The following is a 21,246-nucleotide window of genomic DNA, read 5'->3' as shown; positions in this document are numbered from 1 at the left end:
AACGTTCTCTACTGAGACCGTTTCTTTCCAATCAATTTTAAGGAAAAATGTATTAAGTGTTTAAATTATTTTTTTTAAACTTCCCTTTCATGTAGAAAGGGAATTCTACCTGAATTTGTCCCTGATTGACAACAGACTTCTACCTCCTTTAGGAAACTTAGGTACTAAAGTCCTGCATAAAAATAAGGAAATTAGGAAAAGCAGCTTAGGTTAGTGGAAGAAGCACTGGGCTTGGAATAACAGGCTTAAAGATGGCAGGGGGCTTCAATCCCCCCATTATTTATACAGGAAGAAACTGAGGCCCAGATAAATTAGGGTGACACAAAGTAGCAGAGCTGTAATTCAAACGCAGGTCCTTTGGATCTGAATCCAACAAATCAGGTTTTCTTTCCACCAAACCAGCACGGGTACACATTCCAGATCTGATTCACTTCTTTAAAACAGGGATAATTTGAAATGTCTTTCATTTACCTAGAACGTTAAGGTTTGCCAAGGGGCTGTATTTACATATGATCACACTGGATCCTCTAAACTACCCTGCGAGGTGGGGATTCTTATTATCCCCACTGTACCTAGGTCAGGTTCAGAGGGGCCAAAACTAAAGAGAAGGGTCCCAGGCAGGGTTTTAACTCGGCTCGTCCCACCTCAGGGGAGGCCGGTTATCGCCTCCCGGAGGGAGGTTCTGCTTTGTAAACCAGGACGCCTCGTTGGGGATCGCGCTCTCTCAAAATCCCCTCCAAGGACCTCGGGGGTCTTTGGGACCCACCTCCGGGGGGGGGGGGGGGGCCCTGCAAGGGGCGGGGTCTGCCGTGGGTCCGGCCCAGCCCCGAGGCCCGGGGGAGCCGCTTCTCTCTCCGTCCGGTTCTTTGTTCTCAGGCTTCAGCCCGGCTTCTCCCACCTCCGAGGGGGGCTTCCTACCCAGGGACCCCAAACACCCGCGACGACTCTCCCCGCGGCCCCGCCTCTCCGCTCCGGGAGTACAGGGTCCGAAGGGACAAAGCCACGGCCCCTCCAGGCCGCCGTCGCCTCCTCTCCGCGCGGGGCCCTGGGGAAGGCCCGCAGCCTCTCCCCTACCGTCCCCGCGCGCCGTCGTCTCTGCCTCGGCAGGAGGAAGCCGTTAAGGCGAAGGAAAACAAGTAAGTGGCACGAGCCCCGGAAGTCACCAAGCCGGCTTCCCCCCCATTGACCCCGGACTCGAGGTCGTGGCCGCCGAGGAGGCCGGAAGTGAACCCGGCGCGCCGGGCCAGGCGGCCTTTCTAGCCCTCTCGGCCCCTCGGGCTCCCAGCCCAGCCCCGGCCCCCGCCCCCGCGTCCCCGCCCCCGCTCAACTCTATGGCCGAACGGAAGGAGCCCGGGCTTCCTTCTTCCCGTTTCCGGTCGCTCGGCTCAGCCTGGGGGAGCTGGAGTCCTGCAAAGAAGGTGGGGAAGTGGGGAGGAGGTGGGGGGTGCGCACGCCCCCAAGACCCGGGCGGGAGTCAGCGGGGGCGCGAGGGCCGCGGGCTGGTGGGCTCCGAGCGGGAGGCGCTGTGTCCCTACTCGGCTGTCCCGGGGGCGTGGGCTTGAGGGCGGCGGCGCCGTGGGGAGGGGATGCAGAAGGCCTTAACCCTCGCCCCAACGGCTTCCCCGCCTGGAAGCTCGTGTCCCGGAGTCCCTCGGCCCCCCTGGCTTGCCCGAGCTTGGCCCCCGGCGCTGCCAACCCCTAGGCCAGGAGGCTCCTACTTCAATCTCCTGATGTGGGATGAGGGAGTCTCTCTAGTGTTAGGGTCTCCGAGAGGTTTCTGGGGCGAGGCGCAGGGTGGGTGGGAGGGGGAACTAGCGATAGGAAAAATGGAAAAGGAGGCGCAAGTGGTGGGAGATGGTCGAAAGCTCAGGGCACCCCAGTGGAGGGCATTTCCTTTTTGCTATAGTGGAAAACCTCGTGGCAGGATGGCCCAATGAGTGGCTCCCCTGCCCGGATGACGTAGATGGAGCCCGGCCTCTGATACTGACCCACTCTGCCTGGGCGAGGCACGTACTCGGGACAGGACACACTTATTAGATTCTTAAGTTGCAAAAAAGATCAGTCTGCCTTGGAAGAGGAAATTTCTTCACTGGGAATTCCCTAAAAGAAATGAGATTACATGTTCCAGATGTCTCCCCTCATTCCCCCTGTAGGAAGACACAACTTTATATCGTTACAAGCCAGTTTAGCAATTGAGAAAGACAGGTTGGTGTAGTAGAAGGGACACTAGAGTGGGAGGAAAGATACTGCCACAGTTTACTCAAGCCTGTTGTCTACCTCAGAAGGGGTTGCTGATAGATAATTTGTGTGAAGGCACATTGTGAACTATACACGTTTGGCATTATTATTGTTATTTATTTTAATGATATCATTTGGAAGATTTGTTGAAAAAATGAATTAATTTGACCTATGCTTTCCCTTGCCTGTCTCTTCAGATCTACTGGCTTAGTCTTTAGTTACAACAGTTAACAACGCTCTCATCTCACTTTTGCTGGTAGTACCAGTTGGGTGCTGCTTTATTGTAACATATTAGGTATTGTAAAAGTTTGCTAAGAGATAAAGGGACTGGAAGTTTGGTTTTTCATGGGCACGGCTAATTTAAATTTTTTCATTTTTCACCATAATTTTTCTAGTGTAAAACCTCAAGGTCTTCAACAGTGTCAGGAATGATCCTGCTGTAACATCTTTGGAAAGGTAGTTACATATTTTTTAAAAGATATTTTAATGGCTAGATAATTTACCAATACTGAATATAAATTCTTTGGAGGCTTTATTCATGTGTGTTAAATACAGGGAAGAACAGAGATTTGGATGTAGTTGTTATCTGAAGGATGCATATAGCTAACTTTGAAATTTATTATGATTACCCTGACAGTTTTTAACTGCTTTTGTTTTGTTCCTATTCTTACCTACCCATTCTATAATAGTTAAATCTTCTAAAATTCTATTATTCTATAAGCATGTAACAGGTAGTAAAGACAAAAAAAAACTAAGAGAAAAGAGATGGGAGTTGTCATCAGAAACCTTGACTAGACCACAGTTAATGGCCTTTTGGGCAAAATTAGGATAATATGGATCCCAATTGAATTTCTGTGGTTGTACATCTGTGACCCATTCATGTAAGGATAAGTTCCCCTACCCCAGGTGCATAAATAATGAAAGGTACAACCTAGTCTCTCAAAATTAAATGGAAACTGCTTCTTTTTAACCTAGATCAAATACAAACTGTGTTCTCTCCCAGCAACCTTTAGGTGTTTAAAATGCTGAGGACTAGCAAAGGTCTTTATTTGCTACTTGTCTCCATTAGTAGAACATACTTAATCTCTAGGGGAGAAACGAAAAGAAAGTAACAAGTATGACCCCAGCAGGAAACAACATATTGTCATCTACGTGAGAGAAAGAAAAGAGACCTAAATGTGGAGTCAGATGAACTAGATTCAAATTCAGCCTCCACCACTTAAAACCTATGTGACTTTAGTCAAATCATCTAATTTCCGTGGGCCTTATCTTAAGATGGTCTCTTAAGATGGCCTCTGAGGTAACCTTCAAGCTCAAAATAGGAAATGCTGTGACGTGCTACAACTGGCATATGGTTACAGACATTGTAACATAACCTGGACCTTTTATCCTCTCAGCCCCAGACATGAAGCTATCCTGTGCTATACATTCCAGCTCAAGAATCATCATTCCCTTAATACTTTTGTTGTCATACAAAAGATTGGTCATCTTTTGTGATTTAGTTATTGCCTATACTAGATAGAATGTGTTTGCAAATTAACAAACTAGATTCAGATTTTTCTTGGGAGAACTAAATGGACCTCAGGATTCTTAATGGCAGACTGCTGCCAGACGGCTTTGTCTTGAATATAGCAACCATGTGTGAGAGTACTTTTAACTTTAATAAAAGTTAAAACAAATTAGAATGTTTTTAGAGTCTTATTGCTGAAGTGAACTTCATATTCTCTAATTTTATATCCAGATCACCCAAATAAATGATTTTACGCATCTTTAAAAATCTTTAACTTAAATGTACAGTTTCAAATACATAAATATTTACTTGATGTTCATTCAGTAGTTTGTCATAATATGGTAATGGAATAATGGGGAATTTGAGGGTTAAATAACTGCCTGTGTAGTTTTTTGTGTTTGTGATTTTAATATTTGGTTAACCAAACAGACTTTCTCTGATTTTACATAGGATTTTTCCAAGGACAGCTACAGAGATGATTGATGTAAAAGCTTGGGCTGAGTATGTTGTGGAGTGGGCTGCAAAGGATCCATATGGCTTCCTTACTACAGTGATTTTGGCTCTGACTCCACTTTTTCTAGCAAGTGCAGTACTGTCTTGGAAACTGGCAAAGATGATTGAGGCCAGGGAAAAGGAGCAGAAGAAGAAACAGAGACGTCAAGAAAACATTGCAAAAGCCAAACGGCTAAAGAAGGATTGAGAGAAAAATTAGGTTAAGAAGAAAACTCTTCTCGATTAAAGAATCAACGATTAGAGAAAAATCATTCAAAATTATGCAGTTCTTGAAGAAAAACTAGGGTGCTTTTGTTGTATTTTATAAGTGTTATCTAACTAAGTTTGACCACCTGAGAACATTTAAACTCTAACCTCAAAGCTATAACTAGTAAATTTTTCAGCTTGGGTACAGGAGCTTGTTGGTGCCTGTCAACTTACATTTATACTGCAAATTCCTTATAACTCATTTTACTGTTGCTTTTTGGTAGTTCAGGCACTAAAGTGAATCTTATGTTAGAGAAGAAAATGTCTTAAGAATGTGAATTGTCTAATAATGGCTTAAGTTTGGGATCCTATTTATGGACAAAGGTTTGGAATATTGAAAATTAAGATTTTTTTCTCCACTGGGGGACAGGAAAAAATATTCTTCAGTTACTTTTTTTTTTTAAAACACCGTTTTCATGACCATTAGATGAATTTATAATTCATCGGGTTGAATAATTTGCTCCACTAGGGCAAATCACTTCCCTTGCATGTTTGCCTCATCCTCTGCAATTGTTGTTGATGTCATTCCATAAATCTTTCAGAGGATCCACCCAGTGGGCTAGCTATCTTCCTCTAGTCCTTTTAATATTGGTGCTTGGGAGAACCAGTGTAGACTTGGGCTATTTGTCTTTGTCTCCTTGTCACTATTAAACTAGCCTACCTCCTTTTCTGATCATGCATGTCCATATGATGTACTTCATGCTATCCTATAGTTCCTATTCACGTTTGTTTCTTTGATCTGCAATCATTTCTGGGAGCAAAAGCAAATCTTGATCAAGTAACAGTTCTGATTTCTGCATTGTTAATGTCAACTACACTTGGAAGATACTGGCAATGTGATAGTAAGACATTTCATATTTGATTAATTTTAACACACTGTAGAATTGTTCCATGCTTTTTTTTTTTTTTTTGACTACATAGCATATTCTGTATTGGGCAGACAGAATTATGTGCAATTATGAAGACTCCTCTCCACCTTAGGAATCACCTGCAGAGAACAATTTAGGATTGCTGTAAATAAGCCAGACTTCATAGGATTCAGCTTATTCATGCTCATATTGTACATAAGAGTGAAATGGTTAAAAAAAAAAGCTTTGTCAAATGAGTTTTTGAATACATTCTTTTTTTTATCCATTATTTCATTTTAACTAATGTGGTAGCAGTCAGGTAACTCCATTTTAAAGGTCAGTTTCTTGAGGCATCTTAAAAACAAATCCCAAAGACAAAATAAAACCCTTTTTCATTTGCTGTGTGTTGGGTGGAAAGACAACAAGGTATGCAAGTTAAATTGGAATGAGAATAGGTTAATTGTTTTTAAGTTTCATGCAAAAGGCTAAAAATAATATCTCTCCTTTTATGAAAAATAATTGTTTAATTGATTAAACTTTGTGTATGCTTTTTATGACCTATTCCACTATTAAACTTTAATGGCTATGATCATTTTTTCCTTTTAAATGAATTTAAAAATTTTTAAAGTATGTTAATCTAGTAATCCTAATTTAAGAAATAAATTAGTTATATAAATAAATTTGATACTTTTTTAATATGTGGGTTGTCTTCATATTTATTAACTGTAATGCAAATTATTTTTATCTAAATGCTGCACAAATTTCATCAGAATGAGAAATCTGTCTGAAAATTTACCACATTTCTAAGAATGGAATATAGATCATTATAACCACTGAACTTCTCTTAGGAAGTAACATTTATACTAACTAGCCATCTTTCATAGTAAGGTGTCTGCAAGGTATCATTTTTTTAAAACCATCAAAGAATGATCTCTCTTCATTCTTTTACCCTGTAGTTGAATGTCTACTTCTCATACTCTGTTAACACTATCTTTCATAGGGAACGACATCTGGACCACTGGTAGGGCATGTGCTTTTGAGTTTTCATTGGTGATGCTTTCTGGTTCTCTTTACACTGTACAAGTCACATGTAACTTCCTTGTTGCAACAAGAATCTTAGTGTTGATGAATATTTTATTTGTACTTGAACATTCTTTCAAAGCAAGTTTTGGGGTTTGTTTGTTTCTATTGCAATAATTCATGTCTATTGGTTTTTCAGTCCATATTTCCCACCAGTCTTCGCAGTTGAAACATAATAAATTCCAACCCTGTGTTATTCCTTTATTTGGAATTTGGGCTCCCAAGTTAAAGATCTATACCAACTGTTGTAGTTCCTTCAGTTTTATCCAAGACTTAGGATACCTGCCTGTGAAAATGAGAGAACTACAAAGTGCTGTCCAATTTCTAGAAAAAAAAAGTTTTTGATGCATCATTTAATAGTGAGCCATAGAATAGGTCCAAATGTTTTCTTGGGAACTCTCAATACAGCAAATATTTACTCTGCATCTATTGTGTGTGCAAGGCCAAGCAGGAAGCTAGGGCTACAAAGAAAAAATGAATAATTCTTGCATCAAGGAGCTTACATAAAGGGAATGGGGGAGAAGTCGATGCTACAACATGTCATGTAAATACAGGGTAATTTGAGGAGAGAAAACCTTAATCACTGGAGGTGCCAGGTTATACTTAATAGTACTTCATACCCTGGTCCCTTCCTATCTTTCCAGTCTTATTATCTTACCCCATCTCCACCACCATGTACTCTTTGATCCAGTGATACTGGCTTCCTTGCTGTTCGTGGAACAAGACACTCCAAACTCCTACTTCCAGACATTTTCTCTGGCTCTCCCCCATGCCTGGAATGCTCTGCCTCATCTCTGTCTCCTGGTTTTCCTGGCTTCTTCCAAGTCCTAACTAAAATCCATCTTTCTGCAGGAAGGTTGTACCAATCTTCCTTAAACCTGGTGCCTTCCCTCTACTGATAATGTTGCTAATTTATTATATATGTATATTATATACACACACACGTAACATACAGCTTCCTGGCTCCTTGTGAGACAAATGGTCATATTTTATTGCCATCTTGTACACTTCTTGGAGAAATTCCCTGTCTTCTGTTACCATAACATACAAAATGTCTATAACAGCTTATTAGCTACCCTGTATCCCCTTCTTACTGTTTATCCATTCATATGTATATATTTGCATACACATTTTTCCTTTCATATGCCATAGTGTGTATGTATATTGTTCTTCGGTTATTATTTCTTTGACAACACTTATGTTCTCTATATTTATAATTTTACTTAGAGAGTTCTATGATATACCATAATTTATTCTGCTCTTCATTAATGGTGGACATTTGGATTATTTCTTGATCTTTTCAATAACAATAATGCTTTCTTTCCCTCCTTTCCCCCCTTCCACATATATGTATATCTGTATCTAGCTAAATGTCCAATATTAGTGAATGATTAAATAAACTATGATGAACCAGTAAAATGCAATTAATGTGACAAATATGGGGAGCATAGAGAAATTTGGAAAGATATATGAAGCATAGCTATATAGAAAGGGAGCTGTATTATATGTCACTGAAAAGAGATAGAAACAATCCAAATGTCCCACATTCGTGAATGTCTGAATAAACTATGGTATATCTATAAAATTTAATAGCATTAGGGAATTAAAATGATAAATACAGGGAATATGAAAGAATTTGGAAAGATATATGAAGTAATGCCATGCAAAAAAACAGTAGCAGGAAGAAGAATACAGAGACACTTGATTATGATGTATAAAATGAAAGAAAAAGCATATGCAAATACTGGTGAATAGATAAACTAAGAGAAAGAGATTGAGTGAGTAAAAATCACAAGCTGTTAATGTTATATGTATATGAATAGGTATAGAAACTGCCATATTATATGTTATATATATATTTATATAGTCTGCATGTAGCTATGTAGAGTGGCATTATTTGTCCATATAATGATATATAATATACATATATCTGTAGAGAGAGAGCATGGTATTATCTTTTATTGAAAAGAGCTGGAAACAATTAAAATGTTTAACACATTTGTGAATGTTTGAATAACTTTTGGTATATCAATAAAATGTAGATATTAATTTAGAAGTGGGCATGCACATGCATGTGTGCATGAGAGAGAGAGAGAGATGGAACTGGCACATATGCCTAATTTTTTTGATGGCAGCCTGCTTCAGGTCGAGTCATGATGATGAGTGATGGAAATGCCTTGGAGAGATGTTAGAGCATGCTGTAACTGGTTATGGTTGCTCAGATATAGTAGCTATGTGACCCTAGGTAAATCACCTTTTTTCATCTTCAGCTTCTTCATCTGTAAAATGGGGACAGTAATGGCACCTACCTCACAGGATTGTTATGAAGATCAATTGAGGTAATATATGTATAATGCTTTATGAATTGTAAAGTGCTGTGTAAATGCTGGCTATTGAATGGAAGGCTCTTTGGCTGCAGAGGCTTTCAGAAAAAAATTAGTGCCCTAAAGACAGTCATTTTTTCTTTCAGCTGCTTGATCTTGGTATATCTCTGACTCTTTTACCGAAAGTGTCCAGTGAAAAACAGTGTTGTTCTACTCTCTATGAAGCCACTGGGCCTTCAAAATGAGTATTGGTCCTCAGCCTATTCGCTTGTTTTCTATTTTACATGAAGGAGTTAAAGAATGGGCATCCTAACATCCCAGTGTCCCAGTATCCCAGAGTCTAGGATGGTTTTGCAGACAGTTAAACTAGTGTCTAAAGGAACGGGGTGTGACCTTTAGAACAAGAAGACATGAATTCAAATTCAGTTTCAGATACTAGCTGTGGGACGCTGGGCAAGTCATCTAACATCTGTCTGCCTCAGTCTTCTCAGTCATACAATGGGGATGATAATTGCACCTGCTTTGCAGGGTTGTTGTGAGGATCAAATGAGATATTTGTAAAATGCTTGGCGTAATGCTTAGGGCATAGTAAATTCTATGTAAATGTTTAATCCTTTCCCTCTTTTCCTTTCCCATTCTCATCTCCCAACCCCAGTGACAAGGACCAATTCCCCTGAGGCACAGTGGAGCTTTTAAGATAGCCCTAGAAACACTGAAGGGTTGGAGATAGAGCCTGTAAAATGTACTGCAACAAATGCTGACACTACAAATGTACTACAACAAATGTAAATACCTTTACAATAGGCAGCCCTTTCCTATCAATCTACTACTTTTGAGGGAACACTTAGATGCAGGAACTGCCTCTATCAATTCAGATTGGCATCTTCTCTGCACTATATAGTCTTAGAAAGTTACCTAGAGCAAATTCAAATGGAAAGGGATCCTTGTGGACAGTATGTTGACCTGGAAAACCACAAATTAACATTATCTCTGTTGTACTGTGTTTTTATTTATTTTGTTAAATATTTCCCAATTACATTTTATTCTGATTCAGGCTGCTCTTGGAGTTCTGCAGGCTGCTTAAGCCTGATCTCTGCCAGTGCCCCTAGAGCCCTGAGAAATCAAATGCTCTGCATGTATATCAAAAAAAGGACTTTGAATATGGGTCTTCCTAATTCTGAAGCCAGTTCTCTATTCAGTACACCATGCTGCTTAATTCTAATTCTATTTGCTATGCATATACCCCCATACATTATTTCATATCTTGATTATATCATTTATTGTGCAGAAATTTACCTCATCTCCAGTAATTTTTTTCAATTTGTTATTAAAATGTATCCAATTTCCATAATTGATAAAAGTATTATACCATTTTCTTTAAGTTTTTAATCTGCCTTTCTACACTTCTGTGGAAATTCCCGTCTGGGAATTATTAATGGTATATTATATAAGATAAAGATCTACATTTATTTTCTTCCATGTTGTCAGCCAGCTTTTCTAAACTCTGTTAAATAATGAATCCTTTCCCCAACTTGTATTTCTTATAGATTTATCCAACATTTTTTGTATATATTTAATTATGTTTCTGTGATCTCTATTGTGTTCCATTACATATTAGTGATACCTACTTTATAAAATCTGTGATGACAAGCCTTTTAAAGAAAAAACCCAAATGAACCCTTATTAATCTTTTCTGTTTTCCCATGTAAACATCATGATGGCTTTATTTAGCTTTGTAAAGAAACCAGTGATATTACCTTAAATGCTACTTAATTTAGGGAGTATTGCCATTTTTATTATACTAGCTTAAACATTTCATGAGCATTGACTTTCATTCTAGTTATTAAGATCTTTTAAAATTTCTGTCAGTTCATTTGAGTTATCTTTATCTAGTGTATGTGTGTGTTTAGGTAAGCCAATTCTCATAATTTGTTTTTTTTTTTGGTTGCTAAAAAGAAGCTTTTAAAAATGTTTTCTTGTTCTTTACCAGTAGCACATAAGAATGCAAGCAACTCTGTGAAATTGTCTTAGTATAATGTAACTTTGTAGAACTCATTTTTGTATCAATTGAACTTAATGAAACCACTGATACTCTAGGATAACATGTGTCCTGCAAACAATTATATTTTGACCTTTACTTTTCTCATGTAAATCCCTCTAATTTGTTTTTTTCATCTTATGGTGATTGCTTCCACTCCTAATGCTATATCAGCAAGAAGTAGTAAAGATGGGTAGGCTTGCTTTGTGGCTGTTTCAAGTGGAAATGTTTCCAGTTTTTTCCCATGATGTGATATGTTGCATTTGGCTTTTGAGTTGACATATATGACTGTACTTGGGAAAATATTCCTCTGTTACCTTATTCTATTTAGAATTTCTGTCATGGAAAGGCAGTATGGTCAAGACCTGGGTTCCAGGACCATCTTTGACATGTCTGGGCTGTGTGGTCCTAGGCAACTACTGTAAAATGCTAAGTTGCAGAACAGGTGCTGATATGCATTGGCCAAGGAAGTTTACTCACCAGTGAAATCATATGTCTAAACAAACAAAAAAATCATTATTTACTTATTAATGCAAGGCCATCAGGTAATTAATATGGGGGGAAGAGGGACACATCGACTCAAACAATGGACAAAAATACAAAATAACCTTCAGAGTTGGGAAGTATCCCTTTACTTCCACCAGAATATTAGCAGAGTGGCATAAAAGGGGGGATTGGGGTCATAAGATGCCAAGAATCACAGAGCTCTTTTCCTTAATTTAAGCATTGTTACTTTTACCATGGTATTCTTACTGTGAGAGACAGTATGAGATAATAATGAAAAGAGGGATGGATTTAGAGTTAAAAGATATGGTTTCAAATCCTAGCTCCAATTTTTACTACCTGTGTGGCCATGGGTAGGTCACCTGAGGGAAAAAAAAAAAAACCACACTATAAAATTACTGAAGAATATTGATGCAAAAAATAGTGGACAGAATATTAGCAAAGAGATTACAGCAATATAGTGAAAAACAGTTATTTACTATGACCAGATTGGATTTACCTGAGGAGTACAGGGGTTGTTTAACCTTAGGAAAACCAAACAGACCATGTGAATGGTGTGTATTCATATTGGACACCCGGAATGATGGACCTGTGAAGTCAGATCCAGTCTAATGCTATCTTATCTGGATTATATCAGCTCAGTTCCAGTTTCTTGTACCTAGAGAAGAGTGTGTGTGTGTGTGTGTGTGTGTGAGCATTTGGCAATGTAACACCCACCTGTGTGAATGAAATTAGACCACTGTCTAGTCAGGGCAAAGGTCCAAATAAATATCAAATGCAAACACAGTAGTTCCAACCCAACTTGCTTAATCAAGTTGTCAACTCTGAAAAATGGGAAGTGGACAGAGGTAATCACATTGCTTCTCTCTACATTTCTAACAAAAGTATGATGGGCATTGTGGCCAGGACCTAGTCCTTTATCAGCGATCCTCTGTATAAGACTGCTACTCAAATGCTCTGCCCCACATTGTTACTTTCCTGGGATCTTATCCTACATCTAGTCCAGGAGTATAATTCATTTAATTCAATGGCTCAAGCCTCCATCCTGTTGCTATACCCTTGTCTTTTATTCACAGCAGGACCATTATTTCGGTAAGCAGTTTAATTGGATTAGATAAAAAGGTAATAAAATGCAAAGCAACAGACACCCTCCACTTATGCCACAACCCTTGATCTACTACACAGTAAAAACTTAATTTTCGTTGAGATCTGTTTCCCCTACCTAGAGCTTCCTCAGCTGAAGACTAGGCTGGGAGACTTTAGAATAAATACTGGGTTATAAACACTCTGCTTCCCAACTACTGGGAAGATAGTCAACACTGCCAATAAGTACAAGCAGCCTGAAGTCCAGGAGGGACTTATATTTGTTGGGGGTCCCTCTGCTACCTCCTTTCCTGCTGGCAAGTTGGACTCTCTTACTGTTCTCGATTGCTCATTTTGGGTCACCTTCTATGTGGTTCAGATCTGTAGCTGTCCTTGAAACCATACTTTCATAGGAAAGATTTGACAGACAAAAAGGGAAGAGGGGCTAAATTTGAGTAGTAGGAAGCAACTAGACTGAATCAAATTTACCAAGCTGAACAATATTTTCAATGATTCTTAACTGATAAAAATAGAGTCTATCTCTTCAACACCAATATTTTTCTCAGTGACACAATATGGCTACAAGTCATGGAACACTACAATCTTAGAAGGATCTAACTTGTAGGTGACATGAAGGGAAATGGGAGGGCACATGAAATGTGGAAGTAGGCGGATGCATATTACCCATTATGATTTGTGTGAATAATGACAAAAAGGAGGTAGACTTGGGAAAATGAAAAATAAAATAGATGGGTAGTTGGGTGTTATATTAGTGTATGCATGATACTAAAATTTAACTCAAAGGTTTTTGTTAAGCATCTGTCACTTACTAAATACTCTGATACATGTCAGGGTCACAAAGGCAAAAATGAAGTCATTCCTGACTTCATGAAGCTTGTAGTCTATTGAGGGAAGGGTATGGAGAAACAACATGCACATAACTAAATACATACAAACTATGTACATTATAAATGCAAAGTAATTAGGGGGCACTAACAACTGAGGGAAGCAGGAAGGACTTCATGTAGGAGATGGAAGTTGAGCCGAGTCATGAAGGGAACCAAGGATTCTAAGAGATGGAGGTAAGGAGGAAGAACATCTCAGACATGGTAGACAGCCTCTGCAAAAGGCAAAAAGGAAGGAAGGAAACAAGCATTTATTAAGCACCTACTAAATGCCAGGCACTGTGCTAAGCACTCCACAAATATCTCATTTTTATCCTCAGAACAACCTGGGGAGGTAGCTGCTGTTATTATCTCTGCTTTACTGTTGAGGAAACTGAGGCACAGACAGAGATGAAGTAATTCGTCCAGCACCAGATAGCCAGTAAATGTCTGAGGCCGGAATTAAATCTGTCTTCCTTACTCTAGGCCCAGCATTCTATCCACTGCCACTTAACTACCTAGAGGCAAAAGATGGAATATTGTATCAAGGGCGCTTGGCTGGAATATACAATACATGAAGGAGAATACTTTGTAATTAGCTTAGAGAAACTGTGAAAGGTTTTAAGTATCAAACAGAGGAGTCTGTGTTTTACCCTGTGGGTAATAAGTAAAGGACAACAGGGATTCCCTGAAGCTTCAGACCTGTGCTTTAGACATATCAACTTAGCAGCCAAGCAGAGAACAGATTGGAGAAGGGGAGAGGGTAGATGCAAGAACACCAATTAGGAGACTAGACTGGAGGGGAGGGAAAGGAGCAGGCTTTTATTAAACACCTACGATGTGCCAGGCACTGTGCTGAGTGCTTTACAAATAGTATCATTTGATGTTGAGGATCTAACCAGGGTTGGTTGTGTTGTGAATGGAGAAAAGAAATGAATGTTGAAGTAAAATTGACGAGACTTGGAAACTGGTTCAACATTCAACACGGGGGAATGAGTTAGAGTCAAGAGCTGATAATGAATGGCTTCTAGGTTTTGAACCTGGGTGACAGGAAGGCTAGAAACTGAACCAAAGGAAGCCACCAGTATGTAGATGGATACTCTACTGAAGTTCTATGGAAAGATGTGGATGAAAATCACACAGGATTGGAAGACATGGAGGTCTTGTAATCCAGACACCAACGAGAGCACAGATCCATTGATGCATCTACCTATGTGTGATCAACTATATTTTTTACCACTAATTACAAACTATCTTTGAAAGTCTTTTATGTCATTCTCTTGAAGAAGGATTTTTTAAAAAATATGCTACTAGTTGTAAATATATTATTTATTATTTCACATATGTATTCACTAAAGAAACCATTACTGGCCTATAATTTTCATTTTTAAGTGTTTTTTAAGGCTTTTGTTTCAAGACCACATTTGCTCTATTAAAAAACTAGTTAGAACTCCTTTCTTTATATTTAAAAATTATCTACATAATGTAGGAATTATTTGTTCTGTGAAGGTTTGGAAAAATTAATCTGTGAATCTATAAACCAATGAATTGATCTACAAATATTTATTAAGAGCCTGCTGTATTCCAGGTACTATGCTGGGAATAGAAAGACAAAAGAGAGCTAGTCCTCCCCAGTTTTCTCAGAGCTTATGTTCCATTGAGGGAGAAAACATGCATATATATGTATATATCTACAAAATACATAAGAAACATACCAGGATTGGGGGTGAGGTGGGATGGGGGTAAGGAGGGGTGATGCAGGGGAAGAGCAGGAGAAAGAATCAAAGCAGCTGGAGAGGACCAGGAAAGGCCTCAAACTCTTTGGGCCAGATGTTTGGTTTTGCATGGTTTCTTATATATTCATTTTACATTAGTATTAATGACTTCTCTAATGATAGTCAATTTATTTTGTATTTGTTAGCTCCTTATGTGTACAGATTATTTCATTCTTTGAAATTTTCTCCCCAGTGCCTAGCATGGTGCCTGGCATGTAGCAGGTGCTTAGTAAATGCTTGATTGATTGTTATGATCATTTTGCATTTCTAATTTTAAAGATTCATTTTTATCTCCTTTTGGGTTTTCTATTTACTAATGGCTTATTAGTTTAATTGGCATTTTCAAAAATAGTTCTTGGTTTTATTTATTAATTCATTTTAAAAAATTTCTAGCCTACTTAGCTATTATCCTTATCCCCTCTCCTTTTCTATTTTGCTTTGCACTGTTACTTTGTTCTTTTTCTATCTCTAGGTGAAGAATGAATTTATTTAGTCTCTATTTTTATTTCTTATTAATGTAGAAATATCATGTTGTACATTAAGAAAAGAGGAAGAGTAGTTCAAAGGAAAGGATGATGGACTTGGAGTCAGTTGACCTCGTCTCAAGACCTCGCTTGGCCACTTACTACTCATATGACCTTGGACTTGTCACCCCACCTTTCCTGGTCTTAGGTTCCTCATCTGTAAAATAAGGGGGTTGGACTAGGTGACCTCTGAGGTTCCTTGCACATCGAAATCAATAATCCTATAAGAACTTCACTGGTAGGATTCCAAAGACATTGGTTCTATCATTACCTTTTAAGTATTCTGTTTTTTAAAAACATCCTTTAATCCCATTATTGTTCAATAGATTTTTTTTATTTGTTTCATCACAGTCATATGCTCCTACCCATGTTGTTGTTATTTATTTCTAATTTCATTGCACTAAGTTAACGTAGCCTACCTAATTTCTGACTTCTTGAGTTTACCTGGGGCACCTTAGTGCTCAAGTAGGTAATCATTTTTGTGAGAGGTCTGTGTCTACTTTTTAAAAATGTATACTCCCAGCTTCTTTCACTTACCTGTTTGTGTAGTTTGGTGGCTTGGGGAGTTCAATGATGTGGGCATTCCTTTCATCAGTACAGATCACAAACTATCCATGTGTTCTCATCCTGAGTGGTTCTTGTTCATGTTCATCTATGGATTCTCCACAGAGGATCCATCCATTGTCCTACAGGTCTTCCTCTAGGCCTTTTAACATTTCATGGTTACTAGTGAACCACTTTGTGTGTCCATCTGTTGTGCTTTCATCTTACCATACGACTAACCCTTCTCCCTATTTTATGACTCCTTCCATTTTAGTAATCTAAGGGTCACTGAAGACAGTAATTTTTGTATTTGAATTCATTTTATCTACAGATCGTCCATGATTATAATGTATGTACAAAAGACTCCTTGGTTTTTTTTTTGGAGGGGGGAAGGCAGGGCAATTGGGGTTAAGTGACTTGCCCAAGGTCACACAGCTAGTAAGTATGTCAAGTGTCTAAGGCCAGATTTGAACTCAGGTCCTCCTGACTCCAGGGCCAGTGCTCTACTCACTGCACCAGCTAGCTGCCTCCCCCTCCTTTTTTTTTTTTTTTTGGTTGGAGAGAACATGGTTTAATTAAAGGCAAAGCTGATTTCAGCAGCTGCATAACTTGCACAGACAGACAAAAACACAAAACAAAGCTTACTACACAAACCAGTTTCTGCTGGGGGTCCCTTCCCCTCCTCATTATTTCACAATGAGTATGGCAGAAAGGGGGGCCCCACCCCCAAGAACCAGAAAACATTTTGAACACCAGATTCTTATTCAGAAATGGGACTGTGGGTAAGACTTAGGGCACTGTCGGGAGTGAGATGGTGAACCTGGTTAGCTTGTCTAGGGTACAAGAGTCAGTGACATTTCAAACATTGGAATGTTTTAGCTGCCTGGATGCACAGCTCAAACACACAAACTGGGGTAAGGTTGGCAGGGGGGAGGGATAAGGAAGGAGAGCCTTCTGTTTTGCTTGGTTTGGTCAATTTTTTTTTCATAATCAACAAAGAAAAAACTTTCAGCAGAATTTTGTATTCTCTATATCTCTCAGTCAATTGTAACCAAAAAAATGTGTTCTGCTATACAGAAGAGTTGATGAAAGTCTGTCTGTTCCCTTCTCATCTTCACTAAGTGTATCTAAAATATGCTTGCAGATCATTCTTATAAATATTCTACAAAAACAAGAAAATAGGCCTAGCAGTTAGGAGTTATTGATATGGTCCTAATTGCCTTTGAGGAGGGTATTCATTTCTCCCATTGTTTTTTTCTATTCTTTTTTCCCATTCTCCATGCCCTCCCTCCCCCACCCCCTGCATCTTTTCATGCCTATAGAAGAAAAATGGCATAGTGGTTAGGGTACTAGGGAGTATAGTATAGTCAGGAAGATCTGGGTTCAAATCTCAGCTTCTAATATTAGCTGTGTGACCCTGGGCAAAGTCATTTCGCCTCATGTGGTTCAAGCAAATTCCTAGGACTTACATAGGTTTAATCTGTTTTCGTAGAGGGACTTTCCACACTAGTATTTTCTGAGGCTGGTTTGAATGACCAATCTTTTGGGTGTTTTTATATAAATTTTAAAAAATTTAAGTATATTTTTCAGATATATATTTTTAATATCACCATAATATTTCCCAGTAAATGTATTATTCTAGTCTTCTGTTTTTTGTCATCCAATTCTGTTATTTTATATTGTTATTAATTAACTATAAAAATTTTGGAGTTCTACACATACTAGGTATTCTGATTTTATTCTAATTATCCAGTGACCCTTGCTGGATGACTTTTATGTTGTTGTTGTTACTTACATTGACGAAAGACAATGACTTGTATTGTGGGCCAACACCCTGGTGGAGCTGAGGAGGCTCAAATTAATGGCCACATTCTCACTAGACCAATCGCACTGTGTAGAATAGACCTGTGCAGTTTGAGTTAACTTCACTCCTAGGCAAACTGCCTTTGGATCTAGCTGTGAGTCCTTTGGTCAAGGAAGTTAGCAGTTTCAGGACTCTGTGGGGGAGGGCAGCGAAGAACTCCTGAAACCCCAGATAACTTCATTGCTGACTGTCTTTAATCTCCTTTCCAGTAGCTTTTACCTCCTTTTTTCTTCATAGACTGGTTTTTTTTAACTGCCTTGGGGAATGCTTTGATGTGGAGGTTTTCGGATATGTTTTTATGAAAAATATTGCTTACCTGAACCCTTGGGCTCTGAATGGTCTGTTGCACCAGACATGAAACCATGACTGGGACATGTAGAGGATAGCAGACTGGAATTGGAGTCAGGAGACCTGGGCTAAAATCTTGGCCCTTATACTTATTAGTGGTGTACTCACGGGAAAATAACAATCTCTCTGAGACTCAATTTTCACATCTATAAATGGGGACAATAATCCTTGCTCTACCTATCTCAAGGGGATGTTGTGTGTAATGTTTTTTAAGATTCGGATAAATCAGTTATTCGTATTATGCTTTAAATAGGAGTTTTTCACTTCTTTTGTGTCAAGGACCCCTTTGGAAGTCTGTTAGAGTTTTGGATTCCCTCTCAGAATAATAGATTTAAAATAAAGTATATATTACAAAGAAAAAAATATTAGTGGAAATAAAGCTGTAATTCTTTTCTCATCCAAGTTCACAGACTCACAAAAATCTATCCACAGACCCCTTGGGAATGGGGGTGTCCATGGACCCCAGGTTAAGAACCCCTGCTTTAATTTCTATTTGCTTTGTAATTTATTCCTTTATTTCTCTCCTTGCTTTTTTTCTGAATTGGAATCTTCCTTTAATGCATTTATTACCTCATTTATTTTATCTTTTAGTATTCTTCCATCACTTAGAGTGCTGATTCAGCTTGCATTTCTGTATTCGTTATTTTTTTTCTCCCTTTGGTTCCTTTTTATTGCAGAATTTCTTTAGAGTCAGAGATTTTCTTTGATTTGTTCATTGTCAGATAAGCTTCTCCCTCTTCCCTTTGTTATATTGGATTTTCCCCCCTTTTCTTTAATACCTTGAGAGAAGTAGATTATGGAGGACTTACGATGAGTTTCCTCCCTTCTTCCCACCCCATCATTCCTCATCCTCCTTCTTCAATGGAGATGATGATTGTAGAAGGAATGGATTCTTTGTCACATGCAAAGTGTGAAATGAAGCCATAGGGATTTCTTTTGAAAGCCTAAGGCTTGTTGTGGGGGCAAGGGAGTGGGTAATAAAAAGTGATACTTTTTAAAAAATTAGATTTTATTTTTTGATGAACAAAAATAAATTTTCTCTCCTTCCCAACCCTTCAACACTGAGAAAGAGAAAAAGGAAAATGCATTTTTTTTAACAAGTACATAGAGTTAAGCAAAAATTCCCATGGTAACCATGTCCAAATACATACATACATACATATATGTGTGTGTGTGTGTGTGTGTGTGTGTGTGTGTGTGTGTGTGGTCTTATTCAGCATCCTGAGTCCATCACTTTTCAATCAGGAGGTGAAAAGCATGTATTTGTTTGTTTTATCAGTCTTCTTCATAGTCACTGCACTGATAAAGTTCTTACGGCTTTCAAAGTGGTTTATGTTTTACAGTGTTTTTATTGTATAAGTTGTTTTTCTGGTTCTGCTCACTTCCATCTGTATCAGTTCAAACAAGTCTTTCTGAAGCCATCCTTTCATCACTTCTTATGCTACAATGTATTCCATTACATTCACATTCTGTAATTTGTTCAGTCATTCCCCAATTGATGGGTGTCCTCTTAATTACCAGTTCTTTGCTACTACAAAAAGAGCTGCTTCAAAAATTTTGATACATACAGGTCTTTTTCCTCTTTCTTTGAGATATAGGCTTAGTAGTGGTTTCACTGGATCAAAGGGTATGTACAGTTTAGTAACTTTTGGGTCATGGTTCAAAATTGCTTTCTAGAATGGCTACCAATTCACAGCTCCACTAACAATGAATTAATATGCCTACTTTCCCATAGTCTCTCTAACATTTGTCATTTTCCTCCCCTTTCCCCCCAATTTTGCCAATCTGATAAAGAGTGAGGTAGAAACTTAAGAGTTGTTTTAAATGGCACTTCTCTAATTCCTAAGTGATCCATGGCATTTTCTTTTTTCATATGGCCATTGATAGCTTGGATTTCTTCCTTGGAAAACTGCCTGTTCACATCCTTTGACCATTTTCAATTGGGAAATAATAACAGTGAGACTGAAAAAAGGAAGAAAAGAGAGAAACATGTTAAAGAATTACTAAAAAAAGAAACAGAAGAGAGTAGAAAGAAGTTCATAAGAGGACACAAGCAAGCAAAGCAGCATTGAAATTACCAAGTTAAATTTGAAATATAAAAAAAAGCACCAAGCTGTCCATAATGGAAATTGATGGTTTCATATGCAGTCTTCTTTTTCTGTTCTTAACCGTGTAGTGCAGTTTCTGGAGCTACTTATCCATCCTCTACTTGCACTGACAGATTGGGTCTCCAGAGTGTGGGAACCTGGAAGGACTGAGGTTGGTTTTTAATGCTATGGCTCGGAAGTGCCAAAAATGTATTTCCACCCATTGAATATCAGTTGATAGCAATTGGTCATTCAGACAATTAGATTTGAGAAATACGTTTATATTAAAGATGTAAAGCTGGCATAAAGCATCCCCCCAAAGTAGAGGCACATTCTTTTACAAGAACCCATAGACTAGGGGAAGGTGGGCTTAACTTTAGAGCGCATGTGGCTTCTTGGAAGTCCTTTTGCTGGACTCCTCAAAATGTTGCCCTTAGAGGTTTATGTCAGAGCTTTCTGCTGGACTCCTTGTAGTCATGTTGTAAAGAAGAATTAGAACCAAAGGGGAAAAACATGAGAAAGAAGAAACGAGAGAGAGAGAGAGAGAGAGAGAGAGAGAGAGAGAGTGAACAAAAGAGTAAAAGGAGAGAGGGAGAGGGGCAGAGAGAATGAGGGACAGAGAGAGAGAGAGAGAGAGAGAGAGAGAGAGAGAGAGAGAGAGAGACAGAGAGAGAGAGAGAGAGACAGAGAGAGAGAGAGACAGAGAGAGAGAGAGAGAGAGAGACAGAGAGAGAGAGAGAGAGAGAGACAGAGACAGAGACAGAGAGAGAGACAGAGACAGAGAGAATGAGGGAAAGGGAGAGGGAGAGATAGAGGAGGGGAGAGGGAGAGAGAGAA

At 38.8% G+C, this 21,246-nt stretch overlaps 1 protein-coding gene across 1 annotated transcript; it reads left to right on the top strand.

Annotated features, from left to right (window-relative positions):
• Window positions 1-1,355: 1,355 nt before the first annotated feature.
• SMIM15 (small integral membrane protein 15) lies at window positions 1,356-5,944 on the top strand. Its single transcript, XM_036742283.1, has 3 exons — window positions 1,356-1,418; window positions 2,634-2,694; window positions 4,199-5,944. The coding sequence occupies exon 3, from the start codon at window positions 4,224-4,226 to the stop codon at window positions 4,446-4,448; it is 225 nt and encodes a 74-aa protein (XP_036598178.1). The 5' UTR covers window positions 1,356-1,418; window positions 2,634-2,694; window positions 4,199-4,223; the 3' UTR covers window positions 4,449-5,944.
• The last annotated feature ends 15,302 nt before the right edge of the window (window positions 5,945-21,246 follow it).

This window comes from Trichosurus vulpecula, chromosome 1, assembly GCF_011100635.1.
Source record: "Trichosurus vulpecula isolate mTriVul1 chromosome 1, mTriVul1.pri, whole genome shotgun sequence".
In the NCBI taxonomy this organism is placed as follows: domain Eukaryota; kingdom Metazoa; phylum Chordata; class Mammalia; order Diprotodontia; family Phalangeridae; genus Trichosurus; species Trichosurus vulpecula.
Note: the sequence above shows the minus strand (reverse complement) of the source record. Positions and strands in the feature narration are given on the sequence as shown.